The 19,562-nt window shown below is 42.1% G+C and overlaps 1 protein-coding gene across 7 annotated transcripts in view; it reads left to right on the forward strand.

Annotated features, from left to right (window-relative positions):
• Window positions 1-219: 219 nt before the first annotated feature.
• TRA2A (transformer 2 alpha homolog) overlaps window positions 220-19,562 on the forward strand; it is a 29,961-nt gene continuing 10,618 nt past the window's right edge. Inside the window, exons 1-4 of one of the 7 annotated variants that reach the window (XM_012496812.2) lie at window positions 220-472; window positions 991-1,080; window positions 10,725-10,858; window positions 16,087-16,252. In XM_012496812.2, coding sequence (XP_012352266.1) covers window positions 16,220-16,252 — 33 coding nt within the window. In that variant the 5' untranslated portion in view covers window positions 220-472; window positions 991-1,080; window positions 10,725-10,858; window positions 16,087-16,219. The other 6 variants (XM_012496813.2, XM_030796121.1, XM_030796120.1 and 3 more) reach the window with 6 other exon arrangements.

Raw genomic sequence — 19,562 nt, forward strand, 5'->3', positions numbered from 1 at the left:
TAAAGGGGCTAAGGTCATATAAGGCTCATCTGGTGACTGAAAAGTCTTCAAAGAGGTTGACGCGTCCGAGGTGAGTCTGAAGTTTGGAGGACAGCACGGGACCGCGATTCCAAGGCGCCCAGGCTGACAGCGCAGGCCACCCGCCAACCTCCACCCTCCCGCCAGGCCCAGCCGACACAAAGCTTCGCGGGAGGTGGAGCCTCGTGACGTCACAGAGACGCCCGCCCCCTTTACGTCGTGCTCTGAGGAGGCCAGGAGATTTCTGGCGGCGCCGGCGCCATTTTGCTGGAGCCTGCGACCGAGTGGGAGTGGAGTGGAGCGGTTGCGGTTGCCGACTCTTTCCTCTTCCCCACGGTCCAGTCAGCGGGTTAATTAGGCCGTCGGCCCTCGAGCCGAGACTTGTCTCTTATTTAGTTCTGGGGAGCGCCTTGTCGACATGAGTGATGTAGAGGAGAACAACTTCGAGGGCAGAGTGAGTACAAAGCCACGGGAGCCGTCTAGGCGGCGGCCCAATGCTCGGGGTTTCACGGGAACAAGCGCGGTCGGGCGGGGTTGCGGGTAGTCCCGCGAGGAGCAACCTCTGGAGCCATCGCGATTGCTTCCTCCCATCCCAAGATGGCTTCTGGGTTCCACTCCTTCCCCAAACACCACGGATAACACCCCTCCTCCCTTTTTGGAGGCTGATTGATACCTGGACTTCTGGGTCGTCTTCCCTCCCCGCCCCCGCATTGCTCCCTCCCTTCTCCCCACCCCTGAGGCTTCCTTATGTCTGCTCCGAGGTGTGGGTCCCCGTCGCGGTTGGGCGGGAGGAGGCGGCAGGGAGCTCCCCTCCGTCCGGATAGTGGTAGGTGCTTCCTGCGGTGGCATTTCTGGCGACCCCGAGCATCGTAGAGGGTCTCGGGGTCGAAAGTGCGCGGGGCTGTTTTCCGGGCGGGGAGAAGCTGGCGTGGGACTAGCTGGGGCCTGTGTCTCCTTGGCTCTCTATTGCAGTGAGCGGCCGCGTCTCTGTTGGAACCGGCGGCGTTGCGTCTATAAAGGCGAAAGCCTTGAGGTTGAAGGTGGGACGAGCCTAATGAAGTGGTTAGTCAACGACCGCACCGACCCTTAAGCGTTCTTAAGACGAGAGCTGTGAGGGGAAAACTACGCAAGGAGCCCTTTTCCCTTAATGTCCCTTCGACTTTCCTTTCACTTCGAAATGAATGTGGAAATGCTATCACGCCTTATTTTCCTAATTCCTCGATGTTGGGTTTTTTCTCTTCTTTATTCTTTATATCTCAACTTTTAATGCTCTTCTTCCTATGACCTTTCATCTAAAAACTGACCACTCCTTTACAGGTTTTCACGGTAAAAAAAAAAAAAAAAATCTGTCTTTCTTTAATCTTACATAACTGAACAAATTCATTGGCTCAGTATTTTTAAGATAACTCGTCAGTATATACCGTTCTGTAACTTAAAAGATGACCTGAAAATTAACGGGCCCTCTCCCATTTCTCTTCTCACCCTATCCCCCACCGAAGAGGGCTCAGAAGAAAGTTTTTATTAATATATTTGGGGTCGGAGAAATATAAACATCACAAAGAATACGTTATCCCCAGCTTAAATGTACTGGAACGCTTGTCAGTTTCATTTCCAAAGTTTACCCTACAGAGGGAATTGTAGAAGTGAGTTAGTAGAAGTCAGTTCGTGTGAAACCCTGGAAAGAAAACAAAAGCCCCATGCAACACGTTCTGGGCTGTTGTGTTGATGTTTATTCTAGTCACTAGGGGAAGCACATAAAAACACTTGAGGTGTGTGCTGAAGGGCGAATTTTGTGCTTATTGGGAGTTCATGATATAAACATCTAGAACCAAAAAGTCAAATCAGAAGGTCAGTTTAGGCTTTAGTTCTCTTTGAGGAAAGAGATTTAAAGCAATAGACTATAATAGTTACCCAGTAGACTAAAAAAGTTGCCTTTAATTCTTTTGATTGGAATTTTTTTACGAAGTTTGGAGCATGGAAACAATGAAAATTGAACCTGCTCGTTTTTTAGGATGGTGTATTGATTGCCCCAACAGAACTTTCTAAAATCATGCGATAAACATATATGATAGTTGTTGTAAAATGGTTCTTGTTTTGAAAATGTTGAGTAATTATCGATAGAAATTTTGCTGTCCATACATTCCTTCAGTTAACTTTCATTATTTAAAAAAATTGGGGGGTTGATGTTTGGTTTGGTTTGCGGGGAGTGAAGAGGACTACTGGAGGGACCTTGTTTGCTTGCTTTTTTTTTTTTTAATTTATCATCAAGTCTAGGAAAGGAGTAAGTTGCCGACAATTGTCACTTTTCCCTCCTAAGAAAGTAACATGTTAAAATTCCCACCTACCAGCCTGGGCGACAGAGTGAGACTCCCGTCTCCAAAAAAAAAAAAAAGAAAAGAAAAAGATTCCCACCCACTTTTAAGCTAAAATATATGTAGGCATTAAAGATTTATTTAATAGAAATAAAGGGCCCTCTTACGGCCCTTTGTGGTCATAGGAAATATTTTTTTCACAAGTGGTACCTAAGTGTATTTTAGTATAAATCAACTAGTGCTTGTAGGCTCACCTGTTGTATCTTTTTATGTTTTGTCTTTTAGTTTTTATAGGATGAGATAATAGGCTTTATTTGTAATTGATTAAAGAATTAGAACGATGCTAGAAGCTTGTCTGGAGATGTCCTTTTTAAAATCGTTTCTGGCCGGGCGCAGTGGCTCACGCCTGTAATCCCAACAATTTGGGAGGCCGAGGCGGGTGGATTACTTGAGGTTAGGAGTTCGAAACCAGCCTGCCCAACGTGGTGAAACCCTGTCTCTACTAAAAATACAAAATTAGCCGGGCGTGGTGGCGTGCGCCTATAATCCCAGCTACTTGGGAGGCTGAGGCAGGAGAATTACTTGAACCTGGGAGGTGGAATTGTGCCACTGCACTCCAGTCTGGGCAACAGAGTGAGACTCTTGTCTCAAAAATAAGTAAATACATAGGTCCATTAAAGCAATTTTAAGTGGAGATGTCCTTTGGAGCTGGGAGTGAAGGTAGCACTTAAGCGGTGGCTTTGCATGTCTTGATAAAAGTAATGAGTTGTTTGCCTCAATACAGCTTCAACTAAAATTCGGATTTTGAGCTCAAAAAATGTTAATGCCCTTCATAGAAATTAAGGGGAATGGAAATCTTTTCTTAACATTTTACACCTCTACCCCTAAGATTTTAAGAACTGTCCTTTATAAAAATGTGCAATTTTCATACAGCAGTCCAGTGTTGATAATAGAGATTAATGATTCCTTATTGTTAGGGACCTATCTTGTAATTCCAGAGCTATTTATGTTTTCTACAGTTGAAGAGGAAAAATACCGCTTATTCATGCCTCCTTTTCAGGATTTGTTCTGGCTTCTTGAGTAGCTGGAATATTTTTGAGAGACTCCTACAGGCCCGGCGGAGTGGCACATGCCTGTAATCCTAGCTACTTAGGAGGCTGAGGTGGGAGAATTGCTTAAACACGGGAGGCAGAGGTTGCAGTGAGCCGAGATCGCATCACTGCACTCCAGCCTGGGCGACAGAGGAGACTCTTGTCTCAAAAAAAAAAAGGGCAAACAAATTTATCTGTACCAATTTGGAATTAAAAGTTTTGTGTGTATAGATTTTTTGTTAAAGAATAGAAGAAATGGGCGGAGGGTCCTTTTCTGAAATCTGAGAATGATAGGGATGATGACTACTCATTCAAAACCCAGGTCTGTGACTGGCTTGTTTAAAAACAAGGCCGGCGCGGTGGCTCCCGCCTGTAATCCCAGCGCTTTGGGAGGCTGAGGCGGGCGGATCACAAGGTCAAGAGATGGAGACCATCCTGGCCAATATGGTGAAATCCCGTCTCTACTGAAAATACAAAAATTAGCTGGGCGTGGTGGCGCGCATCTGTAGTCCCAGCTACTCTGGAGGTTGAGGCAGAGAATCACTTGAACCCAGGAGGCGGAGGTTGCAGTGAGCCGAGATTGGCCACTGCACTCCAGCCTGGCAATAGAGCGAGACTGCGTCTCAAAAAAAAAAAAAAAAAAAAAACACAGAGAACTTTTAAATTGGGCTTAAAATTTTTTTGTGTATGAAATTTTAAGATAAATGTGAGAGATGTCATAGCATTTTGCTTATTCAGCGCCTTTAGCAATTTAATTCCATGTATCATTAAATTGACCTTACATAAGGGTAAAGCTTTCTTTCTTATAGTAGGGATAGTGTTAACCTAAGAGAGTCTTGGGTTTAATCTATTTTCCTAAATTTAAGTACTATGATTTATCTGATTTTAATGCTTTCAATTGTTCTCCTCCCCCCTTCCATTTAAGCAAAGAATTTGTAAACTTAAAAAAAATTAAAATCTCAAATTTTTATATTTGAGGTTCTTTCACTGAAGGATGCTGATCTGCTCAATATAAGTAGAGGGCAAGATTTTGAAAAGGAGCAGCACAAGTAATTATACCCACAGTGCATAACTAATTTTACAGGTCTGTCATAGAGGCTTATACTTTGTACCACTCATTAAATGGAATATAGAACCTTGAGATCTGAAAGAATGTCCAGGGATTTAAATATTTAGGGATGTGTGGTTTGGAAAACACTTTGTGGGCTTAATTTTGTAAATCAACCAAACTCTTTAACCTATGATGTAGCATGTGTATTACAACAAGTGTGAAATATCATCAATAATCAGCATAGTAGTTTCCTAGAACTTGACTGGCAGAAAACTTTCTTTGATAGTATCAGTGGGTGCTCATCCATTAGATCACTAAAAGATGTGTATTCATGTGCTAATGAATTAAAACTGATTGCTATTTGTTCATACGTCCTCACAAATTTAGCAAGACAGGCATGGAGGTGAAAAAATAGTAACAACTAGATGAGGGAAAGATTGTATACACTGAAGAAAAGTTGAGAGGAGAATAATAAAGGGAAATATGGTTTCCCTTCCCTCCTTTTAAGTTACTGCTATATATAGTTATATATAATCCTTACTGTCCCATGACTTTCACCAAAGATGGAGTGACTAGGCCTGACTGATACATAAAGAAAAGTTGTGATTTTTCCTTGAAACCAGGACCCTATCATCTGACTTACCAAGATTCATAAATACTGTATAACACCAGAAGATTAGAACATAATGTTAAATCACATTAGTCCTTATAAACAAACTTGTTTTTTCTACCTTTGAAATTACCACTTACACATTAGCTTTTTGAACATTACAATTGATCACGATATATAAGCTGGGAGACTTATTAACCACGTTTAAAATTTGTACAAAAGATTATAAATTTTACAGGTAATTTCACAATTAATGGCATGAGTTTAAATTTGATTATATGTGAGTGTCAGTTACTAAATCATTTATTTATGATAAGACTTCTAAACTTTAGAGAATAAGCAAACATACAGTATTAGAATATGTTTGAGTCTTTGCAGATGAAGACCACATAGGCATGCTGCATTTAAAAGAAGGGAAATTATTGTCTCAATTTAATATGAGCAGTCGCTATCTTCTTTTTAAGGGATTTGTTCTAATAGCAGTTATGGTTTAAGAAGAGAATGGAAGTGTTGCTTTAACTTCATGGGGGTCTGTAAAAGTATTCTCCCATACCCAAGAGGAAGGAAGCAGAACTGTTCTTTCTATAGGCTGAGGTTGAGTAAATACAGGTTTTTTACAAGTCCTAGAGAAGTTCTTTAGTAAGTAGTAAGATGAATATTGTAAAGTATTTGAATAATTTCGGTACATTTCCCTTCTTTTTGGGTACTTGTGATTTTCCTGAATGCACTAGTGTGTATCTATGGAAATAGAGCTCCAGTGTCATAAAGTAGCAGAAAATACATTTTGAGTAAGTCTGTTTTACAAGCTTATACTCATAGACTTGGACTTAAGTAAATTTGGCACTATTAAATGGCATAGAATTTGCCTGGCCTTAATGTTAGAGTAAGTTACAGTATAGCATTTAATAGTTTATTTATTTTAATGGATAGCACATATATATATATATTGTGTTGGAATTTCTTTTTATAGTATGACACAGGCTGTATTAAAAGACTGCAGTTATTGCTTGCTGTAGGAATTGTTCATGTTCCGCAACATTATGTACATGTATACAATAACCCTTTTCCTGATTAAAAGAATAGTACATGGTTATTGTGGTTATTCACGGTGTGTAAAATACAACTCTGTTTTAACACAGAAAGACAATTCTTGACCAGCTTGTATTGGATACACTATAATACTTTCTTAGTGTTTTAGTTAGTTCCCTCCTTTTAATTTTTGGCCATTTCCTTCAACCAGCAGCAGGGGCATCTTGATAATAAAGAATAGTTGAAACAAGCAGGCCGGTTGCGGTGGCTCATGCCTGTAATCCCAGCACTTTGCGAGGCCGAGGCGGGTGGATCGCTTGAGGTCAGGAGTTCGAGGCCAGCCTGGCCAACGTGGTGAAACCCCGTCTCTACTAAAATAAAATACAAAAGTTAGCCAGGTGTGATGGCGGGTGCCTGTAATCCCAGCTACCCAGGAGGCTGAGGCAGAATTGCTTGAACCCAGGAGTTGGAGGTTGCGATGAGAAGATTGTGCCACTGCACTCCAGCCTGGGTGACAGAAAAACCAAACAAGCAAATAAACATCAAAACAAAAACCTGTTAAAGCAGGTTGTGCTGTGAGAAGAACTTTTCTGCCTGGCTTCTGCTTTATAGCATATAAGATAGACTGGAGGCCTATTTAAGACTAATGTTAAAATTCATGATACGAGTTGAGTTATTAATCTGCCCATTTAAACTGGGCAGTGTATTTTTAATGGTTATTGGATGCAGGAGCCAGATTGCTGAGGAAATGGTAGGATTCCTTGACTGGACAGCTTTAAGAACAAGTAGTCTAGTGAAACAGGGCAGATACCACCCATTCCCAGCAATCTTTTTTGTTTGCAATTTCAATTCATTTTCCAAATTGTGGATAGTTTTATGAATTTCTTTGAGAAAAAGTTGAAATTATTTCATAATGAAGACGAGTCAGAGAGAAAGGGATTAGCCTAGCATTTGTCCTCTTTATATAAAGGACTTATCATAGCCTGATTCCTAATGCCAGAGTTCAGTGAAGGTGGCATTTATTTGGTAACAGCTTTTGAGAAATGTTACTTTATTTCTAAATAATTATATACTTGGCAGTTTATTCTTCCAGTTAAGTTTACTAATAGTTACTGATTTGTTAATATAAGTGTGTAAGTTGTTTTTGAAAGTTAAAATGAAGCTGGGTGTGGTGGCTCACACCTATAATCCCAGCACTTTGGGAGGCCAAGGCGGGCAGATCAAGGAGTCAGGAGATCGAGACCAGCCTGGCCAACATAGTGAAACCCTATCTCTACTAAAAACACAAAAATTAGCTGGGTGTGATGGTGTGCACCTGTAAGCCGAGCTACTCAGGAGGCTAAGGCAGGAGAATCACTTGAACCCGGGAGGCGGAGGTTGCAGTGAGCTGGATCAGGCACCACTGCACTCCAGCCTGGGCTACAGAGCAAGACTCCATCTCAAAAAAAAAAAAAATAGTTAAAATCATAGTGACAACTTTGTAGCCAGGAGTTAGAGATAGCCAGGAGGACTGTTTTAAACTTAGATGTTTCCATGAAGAAATTTGTGCAGACTGAGATTTCCTCTGAGATTAAAAGAAAGAAGGGCAGACAACAAAAGAGGTTAGGTATTTGTGACACCTTTGATAATAAAAAGCAAAGCTTCTTTTAAAATAAATCTGAAGTTGGCCGGGCACGGTGGCTCTCGCCTGTAATCCCAGCACTTTGGGAGGCCGAGGCGGGCAGATCACTAGAGGTCAGGAGTTTGAGACCAGCCTGGCCAACATGGGAAAACCCCATCTCTATTAAAAATACAAAATTAGCCAGGTGCCGGGCGCGGTGGCTCACGCCTGTAATCCCAGCACTTTGGGAGGCTGAGGCAGGTGGATCACAAGGTCAGGAGATCGAGACCATCCTGGCTAACATGGTGAAACCCTGTCTCTACTAAATGTACAAAAAATTAGCCGGGTGTGATGGCGGGCGCCTGTAGTCCCAGCTACTTGGGAGGCTGAGGCAGGAGAATGGTGTGAACCCGGGAGACGGAGCTTGCAGTGAGTCAAGATCACGCCACTGCACTCCATCCTGGGTGACAGAGCGAGACTCCGTCTCAAAAAAAAAAAAAAAAAAAAATTAGCCAGGCAAGGTGGTGCACCCCGGCTACTCAGGAGGCTGAGACAGGAGAGTCACTTGAACACAGGAGGTGGAGGTTGCAGTGAGCCTAGATCACACCATTACACTCCAGCCTGGGTGACAGAATGAGACTCCTCCTTCTTAAAATAAATAACCTAACATCTTTTAAAAAGACATTCTATCATACTGTAATGCTTTGTTGGTACTCCAAAACTGGGATTTAAAATTTGAATTTTAAGATGTTACTGAATTATCTTGTTTAATAAAAGGTTTTTATTTCCATCCTAGTAAAATTAAAGAATTGTAGTGTTTTACGGAGCAAAGCCTCCTGTGTATGTATGAGAAGGACTGTAGCAATGTTCGTAGATAATAATCCAGCTATTGCTATTCAACAGTAGCATAAATGGATGTTATGTCATAGGGTCTGTTTTGTAGAAAGGAAAGCCAAAAGAGAAGAGGGGAAGATACTCTTATGAGTATGGTTAATGAACCAGTCTGTGAAACTTAAATTACAAGCAAATTAGCCATGCCTTTTTTTTTATAAGATACTGAATATGCTGCTTTCATAGTTTCAGTGAATGAAAAAGCCCAGATTGCTATGCTTGCTCCAGACATCTGTTGAGTGGTTTAGAGTATCTGAGATGCAGTGAAAGACTTGCTGGTAGCTAAACGGGAAAGGTTGGTATTGAGCCGAAAGGGAGCTGTGTTTTTCAGTTTTGTTTTTATCTGAAAGAAAATGACCAGGTGGCATTAGTACAGTTCTTGATAAATAAGTCTTGACATTAAACTTGAAGCAAAGGAAAAGTTTTCAGAAAGCTGTCTGAGTTGCGTGATAGTCTTAAGGCATAAATAAATTGGTGTGAAATTACTTCTGTGAAATTGAGATAATTATTTACACTGATAATCAAGGCTTAACTGGACATGGAAACCAAGCTGTCCATCCTGTTTTGATCATAAGTGCCTCATATCTGTCCAGTTAAAAAATACAAGCTTATGATCAGTAAGTTATTTTATTTGGAATGCTTTGATTTACACCCAATTTTTTCAGAAACCAATCACTTTTTGGATATAGAATATAGTCACTGAAGGGAGTACCAGTATACATAAATGCATAAATTATGTAAAAACGGAACATAATTCAAAAGAGATGGAATCAAAGAAAAAGACCATGATATAAATTTTGTACCTTCTTGCACATTGTGGTATTTCATGGATAATAGAGCATTTTAAAGTGATATGGTTGCAAAAATGTGTATATCAGGAATTAATAAGCTAATGGGAAATTTTAAGAATTTCATGCTTATTAGTTTTTTCAGTATGTTTGTCTTCAGAACATATTTTAAGTCAGAATGAGCAAAGATAGTGGTCAAAGTTGGGAGAAGGTATAATTTTACTGATTTTTTCTTTTTGACTTATTTGAACCTTGACATGTGCTATGGGTGAGTTTAGATAGGTGTGTACAAATATTTCAGCCTGGGATGCCTTGCTCTAACTATATCTTGATTTCTTAGCATGACTTAGTGAAAGCTTATTTTTAAGAATCTTCAGATTATAAAGTAGTGAAAATTTAACACTTAGGTGGGGGGAAATTATAGTTGTTAGATTTATGTTTGAATTATATTAAAATTGCTCACATTTTAGGAACTAGAATGAAACATGGGAGGAGGGTGAAGAGTATGGTTAAAAAAACATTTAGAGAAATTTAGTAAATTCTCTTTGTTAGAAACTAGAGTTTTGAACAATTTTAAAGACTATAAAATTGTTTTTTTTTTTTGTTTTTTTTTTTTTTTAATAAACTAGTTACTTGCACTTTACCTGCTGGCTTTTCCATTTGGTAGATAACATTCTGAACTCCAGCAGAGTTTTATAATCCCCACGTGCTTAAATATACTAAATGTTCTTTTTCCATTAAGGTTAATGTTCGTGAAGAAATTGAAGAGTTTTTTCCAAGAATGTGGAAGATAAATCAAGATAAAAGAAGGCTAATGAAAAGTATTAAAGATCAGAAAATTAAAATTGAATGGGGGAAAAAATTGAACAGAAGATTGGTCAGATAGAAGCACTTGAATATTTTTTTAAGGCTATTTTGAATTGTTTGAATTGGGGAAGAATACACGAAGTATGAAAAATGAAAAACTCAATGAAGAATGAAGAGAAGTAGAAAGCAAGAGTGAAGTAGAATTAAAAGAATCTGGAAGAATGAATGGGTCCTAGGTTAAGTAAATGTATGGTTTATGTTCCAGTGTCTGTATGATCAAGTTGTAGATGAATTTGCATGATTACTTAGTTAATAGAGAATTGGTGATCTGGTTCAAGTAGGGAATTATTGAGGACAGTTAGCAGTATTAACAATGGGTTATTATTGAGCTGAAATTTTTTCTGGAGGGTGTTGCCTAACCATTTGTTTTTCAGGAGCAATCAATATAAATAATTACGGTACTTTAAATGTTAGGTGTTAGGCATCTACATGACCAGTGCCATTTGTAATACTGTCTTCTTTGTTAGGAGTCTCGCTCTCAGTCAAAATCTCCAACGGGAACTCCTGCTCGTGTAAAATCGGAGAGCAGGTCAGGATCTCGTAGTCCATCAAGGGTTTCCAAACACTCTGAATCCCATTCTCGATCAAGATCAAAATCCAGGTAAGTGTGTTTAAGATAATACTTAAAATATTCTTCTGGGGTTTTTGAGGACAAAGCGGTTGTTGGCTGCATTTTGTGTAGAAATTTCACAAAAGACTCAAAATTATGAAGTAGTTTTTCGCAGACTGCTGTTTGTAAATGAATACTATATCCCAGACAAAGACTTGGAAGTATGGCTTCAGCCCAGGAGTTCCAGGCTGCATTGATTGCACCACTGCACCACAGCCTGGGTGCCAGGGAAACCCTGTCTCTGAAAAAATAAGAAACTAATACTAAAATCATCTCCCAGCCCAATTAATATATTGGATAGTTGCAACCAATACAAATTATGTGTATATAGCCATCGATTTAAATGTTTTTGGCATTTGATAATTAGTGTCTGGTTTCTATGCCAACAATATTTGCACAACAAAAAGGCGGTTTTCTGCATTGGAGTCTCACATGTAATTTAGTGCAGAGAAAGTTTTGTGTGTATGCTATGCTGGTTGGTCAGAACGATTGAGAAACATTTTTAGGATTTACATTCCAGCTAGATTTTTATCTGAAGATTCTGACTCTGTCCAGGCTAGAGCTCTGGTCAGATGTAATTGGGCAGAAAAGTCCTTAGCTGATTCGGAGTCCCACCACCATGGACAACAGAAATACAATAGTGAACCAATGCAAAGTTCACTGTGAAATGCCCCAGGTATACTGAAGTGGGATAAAAAGTTTTAAGACAGGCTGGGTGCAGTGGCTCACGCCTGTAATACCAACACTTTGGGAGGCCGAGGTGGATAGATAACTTGAGGTCAGGAGTTTTAGACCCGTCTGGGCAACATGGTGAAACCCTGCCTGTACTAGAAATACAAAAATTAGCTGGGCGTGGTGGTGGGCACCTGTAGTCCCAGCTACCTGGGAGGCCTAGGCAGGAGAATCGCTTGAACCCAGGAGGCGGAGGTTGCAGTGAACCAAGAGATAGCACCAGTGCACTCCACCCTGGGTGACAGAGACAGACTCTTTCTTTAAAAAAAAAAAAAGTTTTAAAACAGCCTGACCAGTTAGCTTACGTCACTGTCATTTCTTAGGTGGAGGGATAGATTTTACGTCTTTGAATAGTCTACTTGCAAAGGGTCATGAGACAGAAAAATCAGTTAAAAGGCTGTCCTTTTCTTGGGGTTAGCAACCATGCTGTTTGCTGCTACAGCAAGGGTCTAGCCCAGTGCTTGATTACTTACTACTCAGTTATTAAATTTATTATGTGCAGAATAGCACTGGCTAGAATTTGAGCATAGAAATAGAAAGGAGCATGTTTTTGCTTTAGGGCCATTGCATTTGCCGCCTTCAGCCTAGAACGTTTTTCTCCTGTCTCATTTGATTGTCACCTGAGAACATTAAGTTACTCACATATCTATTATTCCCTTACTCTTAATTTTTTTATGTTGTCACTGTCTGATTAAAAAAAATAGACTCTTGAAGAGTTTGTTTGTTTGTTTGTTTGTTTTTTGTTTGTTTGTTTGTTGTTTTTTTTTTTTTTTTTTTTTTTTTTGAGATGGAGTCTTGCTCTGTTGCCCAGACTGCAGTGCAGTGGCACGATCTTGGCACACTGCAACCTCCACCTCCCGGGTTCAAGCAGTTCTCCTGCCTCAGCCTCCCGAGTAGCTGGGATCACAGGCACCTGGCTAATTTTTTGTATTTTTAGTAGAGAGGAGTTTCACCATGTTGGCCAGGCTGGTCTTGTACTCCTGCCTCAGGTGATCTGCCCACCTCGGCCTCCCAAAGTGTTGGGATTACAGGTGTGAGCCACTGCGCCCAGCTGGAAGAATTTTATTGTCTCACTTTCATTGCTGTTTAAAAGTAATAATTGATGTTTTAAATTAAGGGTTTTCTTTTTTTTTTCTCATTTTAAAAATTGGAACTGTAAATTGGTGCTAGTTAAAATGGGAAATATCAACTCTTCTAGCATTATTGTTCACCTATTGTGTTTCATAAGGTCTTTCCTCATTAGTTTTATTCCTGTATTCCACATCCTCACTTTGTAAAATTATGCAAAAAAATTTTGCTTGATTACTTAGTTAACAGAAAATTAGTGATCTGGTTCAAGTAGGGAATTACTGAGGATAGTTAGCAGTATCAACAATGGGTTATTATTGAGCTGAAAAAAAGTAGAGACTCTTGAAGAGTTTTTTGTTTTGTTTGTTTGTTTGTTTGTTTGTTTTTTGAGATGGAGTCTTGCTCTGTTTCCCAGGCTGGAGTGCAGTGCTGCGATCTTGGCTCACTGCAACCTCCACCTCCTGGGTTCATTGAGTACTGTATAGAAGGTATTTTATATGACTGTCATCACTGCTGGTCTGTGTCAGTTTAGTTAAGGGTGGGTCATGTGAATGGTAGGTAAGAATTTGTTGAGTAAGTCTTTTTTTTGAAGACAGAGTCTCACTCTGTCGCCAGGCTGGAGTACAGTGGCCTGATCTCGGCTCACTGCAATGTCCTCCTCCCGATTTCAAGTGATTCTCTTGCCTCAGCCTCCCGAGTAGCTGGCACAGGATTACAGGCACGTGCCACCAACACCCAGCTAATTTTTTGTATTTTTAATAGAGACAGGGTTTTATCATGTTGGCCACGATGGTCTTGATCTCCTGACCTTATGATCTGCCTGCCTTGGCCTCCCAAAGGGCTAGGATTACAGGCGTGAGCCACCATGCCTGGCCTGTCAGATTAGTCTTACAGGCAAAGAAAGGACTGCAAGCAACTGGGAATTAGAGCAACTGGGAACTAGAAAAGCAGAGTAGACAAGTGAAATGTTACAGAAAGCATCAATAAGTAAAGGCTTAGGCTGAGTGTGGTGGCTCATGCCTATAACCCCAGCACTTTGGGAGCACAAGGAGGGGTGGATCACTTGAGGTCAGGAGTTCGAGACCATCCTGGCCAACATGTTGAGACCCCGTCTCTACTAAAAGTACAAAAAATTTGCCAGGTGTGGTGGCACAGGCCTGTTCCCAGGAACTCGGGAGGCTGAGATAGGAGAATCGCTTGAACCCAGGAAGTGGAGGTTGCAGTGAGCTAAGATCAGGCCACTGCACACTCCAGTCTGGGTGACAGAGTGAGATTCTGTCTCAAGAAGAAGAAGAAAAAAAGAAGAAACAAGAAATGAAGACTCAGAAATGTTACCAGTTTTGGGCCAGGCACGGTGGCTCATGCCTGTAATCCCAGCGCTTTGGGAGGCCGAGGTGGGTGGATCACAAGGTCAGGAGTTCGAGACCAATCTGGCCAACATGGTGAAACCCTGTCTCTACTAAAAACGCAAAAATTAGCCGGGCATGCTGGCAAGTGCCTGTAATCCCAGCTACTTGGGAGGCTGAGGCAGGAGAATCACTTGAACCCGGAAGGCGGAGGTTGCAGTGAGCTGAGATTGTGCCATTGCACTCCAGCCTGGGTGAAGAAGTGAGACTCTGTCTCAAAAAAAAAAAAGAAATGTTATCAGTTTTGATGGGCATTTAGGTGGTTGTTGAATTAGTTTAGCAGATACTAGATTGCAGCAGGCTAAAGAAGGATTGGAAATGGAAATGATACTTAGCAGAGAGGGGAATGTAGAACTTTATGGCCCAGGCACACTGGTTTAATTGGGGAGGTCGAGGTGGGCAAATTTCTTGAACAGGACTTCAAGACCAGCCTGGGCAACATGGCGAAACCCCGTCACTACAAAAAAATATAAAAATTAGCCAGGCATGGTGGTGCATGCCTGTAGTCCTAGTCTGGGAAGCTGAGGTGGAAGAATTTCTTGAGCCTGGGAGAGAGAGGTTGCAGTGAGCTGAGATCACGCCACTGCACTCCAGCCTGGGCGACAAATAACTATATGGAGAAAGTAGCAGAAAATCAAAAAGGATTTTGTTTGTTTTTTGAGACAGAGTTTCACTCATGTTCCCAGGCTGGAGTGCAAGTGGCACGATCTCGGCTCACTGCAACCTCCACCTCCCGGGTTCAAGCGATTCTCCTGCCTCAGCCTCCCAAGTAGCTGGAATTACAGGCATGCACCACCACGCCCAGCTAATTTTTGTATTTTTAGTAGAGACAGGGTTTCACCATGTTAGCGAGGATGGTCTCTATCTCTTGACCTCGTGATCTGCCTGCCTCGGCCTCCCAAAGTGCTGGGATTACAGGTGTGAGCCACTGCGCCCCGTCTGTTTTTTTGTTTTGTTTTGTTTTTGTTTCTTTTTAAAGAGAAATGTGGAGTCTTGCTATGTTGCCTGGACTAGACTTGTCCTCCTGGGCCCAAGTGATTTTTCTTTCTTTTTTTCTTTTTTTTGAGGTGGAGTCTCGCTCTGTCGCCCAGGCTGGAGTGCAGTGGCACAATCTTGGCCCACTGCAAGCTCCGCCTCCCGGGTTCACGCCATTTCCTGCCTCAGCCTCCCGAGTAGCTGGGGCTACAGGCACCCGCCACCACGCCCGGCTAATTTTTTGTATTTTTAGTAGAGGGGTTTCACCATGTTAGCCAGGATGGTCTTGATCTCCTGACCTCATGATCCACTCACCTTGGCCTCCCAAGTTGCTGGGATTACAGGCAGGAGCCACCATGCCCGGCCCCAAGTGATTTTTCTTGCTTCATCTTTCTGTGTAGCTGGGAACAGAAGCACACGTCACTGCACTTAGCTAAGAATCAAAGGATTTTATTTATTTATTTATTTGAGACAGGGTCTCATTCTGTCACCATGCTGGAGTGCAGTGGCACAATCTCGGCTTGCAACCTCCACTTCCTGGGTTCAAGTGATTCTCCTGCCTCAGCCTCCCAAGTAGCTGGAATTACAGGTGCCTGCCACCACGCCTGGCTAATTTTTGTATTTTTAGTAGAGATGAGGTTCCAACATGTTGGCCAGGATGGTCTTGATCTCCTGACCTCGTGATCTACTCACCTCGGCCTCCCAGAGTGCTGGGATTACAGGCATGAGCCACCGCACCCAGCCAGGATTTTATTTTATAGCAATAGTTGGGTTTTTGTTTTTTGTTTTTTTTAAAAAGAAGATGGGACCTTAACATTTTTGTAAGGTTAGGTGAAAAGGGTGAATGTAGAGGGGCTTGACTGAGACCAGAGTGGAAGATGTAGTGACTTAAGTGAACCAGAGGAAGAATATCCTTTCCTCAGAAACAAGGAAGAAGGACCTGAAAATAATTAGGGATATATGTATACCTCCTTGGGAGAGGGAGGGACTTTAGCCATTTTGTTTCAGTATTTTTACCTAAATGTATTTCTCTCAAAGGTCGAGGTCAAGGAGACATTCTCATAGACGTTACACTCGATCCAGATCCCACTCTCACTCTCATAGGAGACGATCTCGAAGTAGATCATATACACCAGAATACCGGCGGCGAAGGAGCCGAAGCCATTCTCCAATGTCTAACCGGAGAAGACATACTGGCAGCAGGGTATGTGGTTTATAAAAGTTAATGAAGACTTATTTTCTCTTTCCTGTGTTTAGTCATGGCATATCTTGCTTTTAGGGGAGCTTGGCCATTGTTTAGAAGTGATACTCTGGAAACATCCTTAATAAGCTGCTTTAGCTTTCAGAGTAAAGGAAATGCCACCATCTTTCGTAAGCTTACCATGTTTTATGACAAAGAATGCAAAGGAAGTATATTTTCCTTTTTTTAGACAAAGTCTTACTCTGTCTCCCAGGCTGGAGTGCAGGGGTGCAATTTCGACTCACTGCAGCCTTAGCCTCCTGAATAGCTGGGGTTGCAGGTGTGCGCCACCACACCTGGCTAATTTTTGTATTTTTAGAAACAGGGTTTCTTGGGAGGCCGAGGCGGGCGGATCACAAGGTCAGGAGATCGAGACCACGGTGAAACCCCGTCTCTACTAAAAATACAAAAAAATTAGCCAGGCATGGTGGCGGGCACCTGTAGTCCCAGCTACTCGGAGAGGCTGAGGCAGGAGAATGGCGTGAACCCGGGAGGCGGAGCTTGCAGCGAGCCGAGATTGCGCCACTGCACTCCAGCCTGGGCGACAGAGCGAGACTCCGTCTCAAAAAAAAAAGAAAAAAAAGAAATGGGGTTTCACCATGTTGGCCCATCTGGTCTCGAACTCCTGACCTCAGGTGATCCACCTGCCTTGGCCTCCCAAAGTGCTGAGGTTACAGGTGTGAGCTAACGTGCCTGGCCAGGAGTATATTTTTCTTTTCATGACGTTTGAGTAAAAAGGAGATGAAGGCTGGGCGTGGTGGCTCACACCTGTAATCCCAGCACTTTGGGAGGCCAAAGGGGGTGGATCAACTGAGGTCAGGAGTTCAAGACCAGCCTGGCCAACATGGTGAAACCCCATCTCTGCTAAAAATACAGAAATTAGCCGGGCGTGGTGGCTTACACCTGTAATCCCAACTACTTGAGAGGCTGAGGCTGGAGAATACCTTGAACCCCGGGAAGCAGAGGTTGCAGTGAGCCGAGATTGTGCCACTGTATTCCAGTCTGGCCTGGGAGACAGAGTGAGACTCTGTCTCAAAAAAAAAAAAAAAAGGAGATGAAATTTGGGAAGAAATATGTTCCGGCCAGGTGCAGTGGCTCACGCCTGTAATCCCAGCACTTTGGGAGGCCAAGGCGGGTGGATCACGAGGTCAGGAGATCGAGACCACGGTGAAACCCCGTCTGTACTAAAAATACAAAAAATTAGCTGGGCACGGTGGCGGACGCCTGTAGTCCCAGCTACTCGGGAGGCTGAGGCAGGAGAATGGTGTGAACCCGGGAGGCAGAGCTTGCAGTGAGCCAAGATCAGCCTGGGTGACAGAGCGAGACTCCGTCTCAAAAAAAAAAAAAAAAAAAAGAAAAAAAGAAAGAAATATGTTCCAAGAATTCAAGTGAAAAGCATAAGCTGAGTTGGGAATACTGGGATATGTTCAAAGTTTTATGATGGCGTAAGGGGGTCAAAGAAATATTAAAAACTTTGTAGTAATCATAGCTAACACTTTTATTCAGTACACTTAAAGCTCTTAACATTTCTGTGAGGCAAGTTATGTTATAGATAAAAGAAATTGAGTCTTGGATGTATGACATTGAAGGAGTTTTGGTTTTGGTTTAGTTTTTGCTAACTGGCAGTCTAGGTTTCAACTAAGCAGCCGGGCTCTAAAGTTTGTAGAGCATGTTTGCATGCTGTACTGTGCTTCTCCCACAGGATACTAACTTAAACTGTGGTGGAGCATGTCATTTAATGTTTTGAAATCTGTAAATTTATTTCTAAAATCTGGATTGTGGGAACACTGAAAGAATATCCTTGCTAAAGAATGAAAATGGGCCAGGCATATTGGCTCACGCCTGTAATCCCAACTACTTGGGAGGCTGAGATGGGAGGATTCCCTGAGCCCAAGGAGGCCAAGGCTGCAGTGAGCCATGATCAGGCCGCTGAACTCCAGCTTGGGCAAGAGAATGAGACCCTGTCTCAGAAAAAAAAAAAAGTGGAGGAGAGAGGGTCTAAATCAACAATTACAGATGAAGTCAGATTAAGTACAAATCTGTAAGGGATGTAAAGCATTTGAATAAACTAGAAAGATGGTATTAAACTGAGGATACTTTTTTTTTTGAGATGGAGTTTCGCTCTTATAAAAAGTAAAGTTTCTTCAGAGAGATTTTCTTCCCCATCTAATTAGAAGTAAATAATAATAACTTCTCTTGGAAGCAAAATTTATTCAAAGACCTGTGCTAACATTCTTAAATATCTGCTAGGCCGGGTGGGGTGGATCACCTGAGGTTGGGAGTTCGAGACCAGGCTGACCAACATGGAGAGACCCCATCTCTACTAAAAAATACAAAATTAGCTGGGGGTGGTGGTGCATGCCTGTAATCCCATCTACTTGGGAGGCTGAGGCAGGAGAATGGCTTGACCTCGGGAGGTGGAGGTTGAGGTGAGCCAAGATCGCACCATTGCCCTCCAGCCTGGGCAACAAGAGTGAAACTCCATCTCAAAAAAAAAAAAAAAAAAAAAAAAAATCTACTAGCCGTAATAAAAAAGTCAATGTACTTTATGTTCTTAGCTCCCACAATTTAGCCTAAATATTTGCCCTAACATGCTTATACTGGTCCAAACAAGCATTAGGTCATAGCCTGTTCCTCTTCCTTATTTAAAGGTGTTTTTACCTTTCTCAACATTCCACAAGTTACTTCCTCCTTCCTTTGTTCTCCTCTGCCTTTGCCTCTTTTAAAAAGTTCTAAGTTACGGTCGGGCGCGGTGGCTCACGCCTGTAATCCCAGCACTTTGGGAGGCCGAGGAGGGTGGATCACAAGATCAGACTGCGACCATCCTGGCTAACACGGTGAAACCCCGTCTCTACTAAAAACACAAAAAATTAGCCAGGCGCAGTGGCGGGCGCCTGTAGTCCCAGCTACTCGGGGGGCTGAGGCAGGAGAATGGCGTGAACCCGGGAGGCGGAGCTTGCAGTGAGCCGAGATTGCGCCACTGCACTCCGGGCTGGGTGAAAGAGCGAGACCCTGTCTCAAAAAAAAAAAAAAAAAAAAAAAAAAAAAAAAAAAAGTTCTAAGTTACTAGCCAATCAAGACAAATACAGAATGTGAAGTCCCATTCTAGCCAATAAAAAACAAACACAACAGTAAGGTAGACACGTCAGATTATAAATGACCCTGTCTCCTTTGTTCAGTGTACTCTTGTGACAAAACTGCTGACAAATGTACCCTTTCTACAGAAAATAAAAATGGCCTTACTAAAAAAGTGGATGTTCAAGTGCTATTTCTT

The sequence above is a fragment of the Nomascus leucogenys genome, chromosome 17 (genome assembly GCF_006542625.1).
Source record: "Nomascus leucogenys isolate Asia chromosome 17, Asia_NLE_v1, whole genome shotgun sequence".
NCBI classification, from domain to species: Eukaryota; Metazoa; Chordata; class Mammalia; order Primates; family Hylobatidae; genus Nomascus; species Nomascus leucogenys.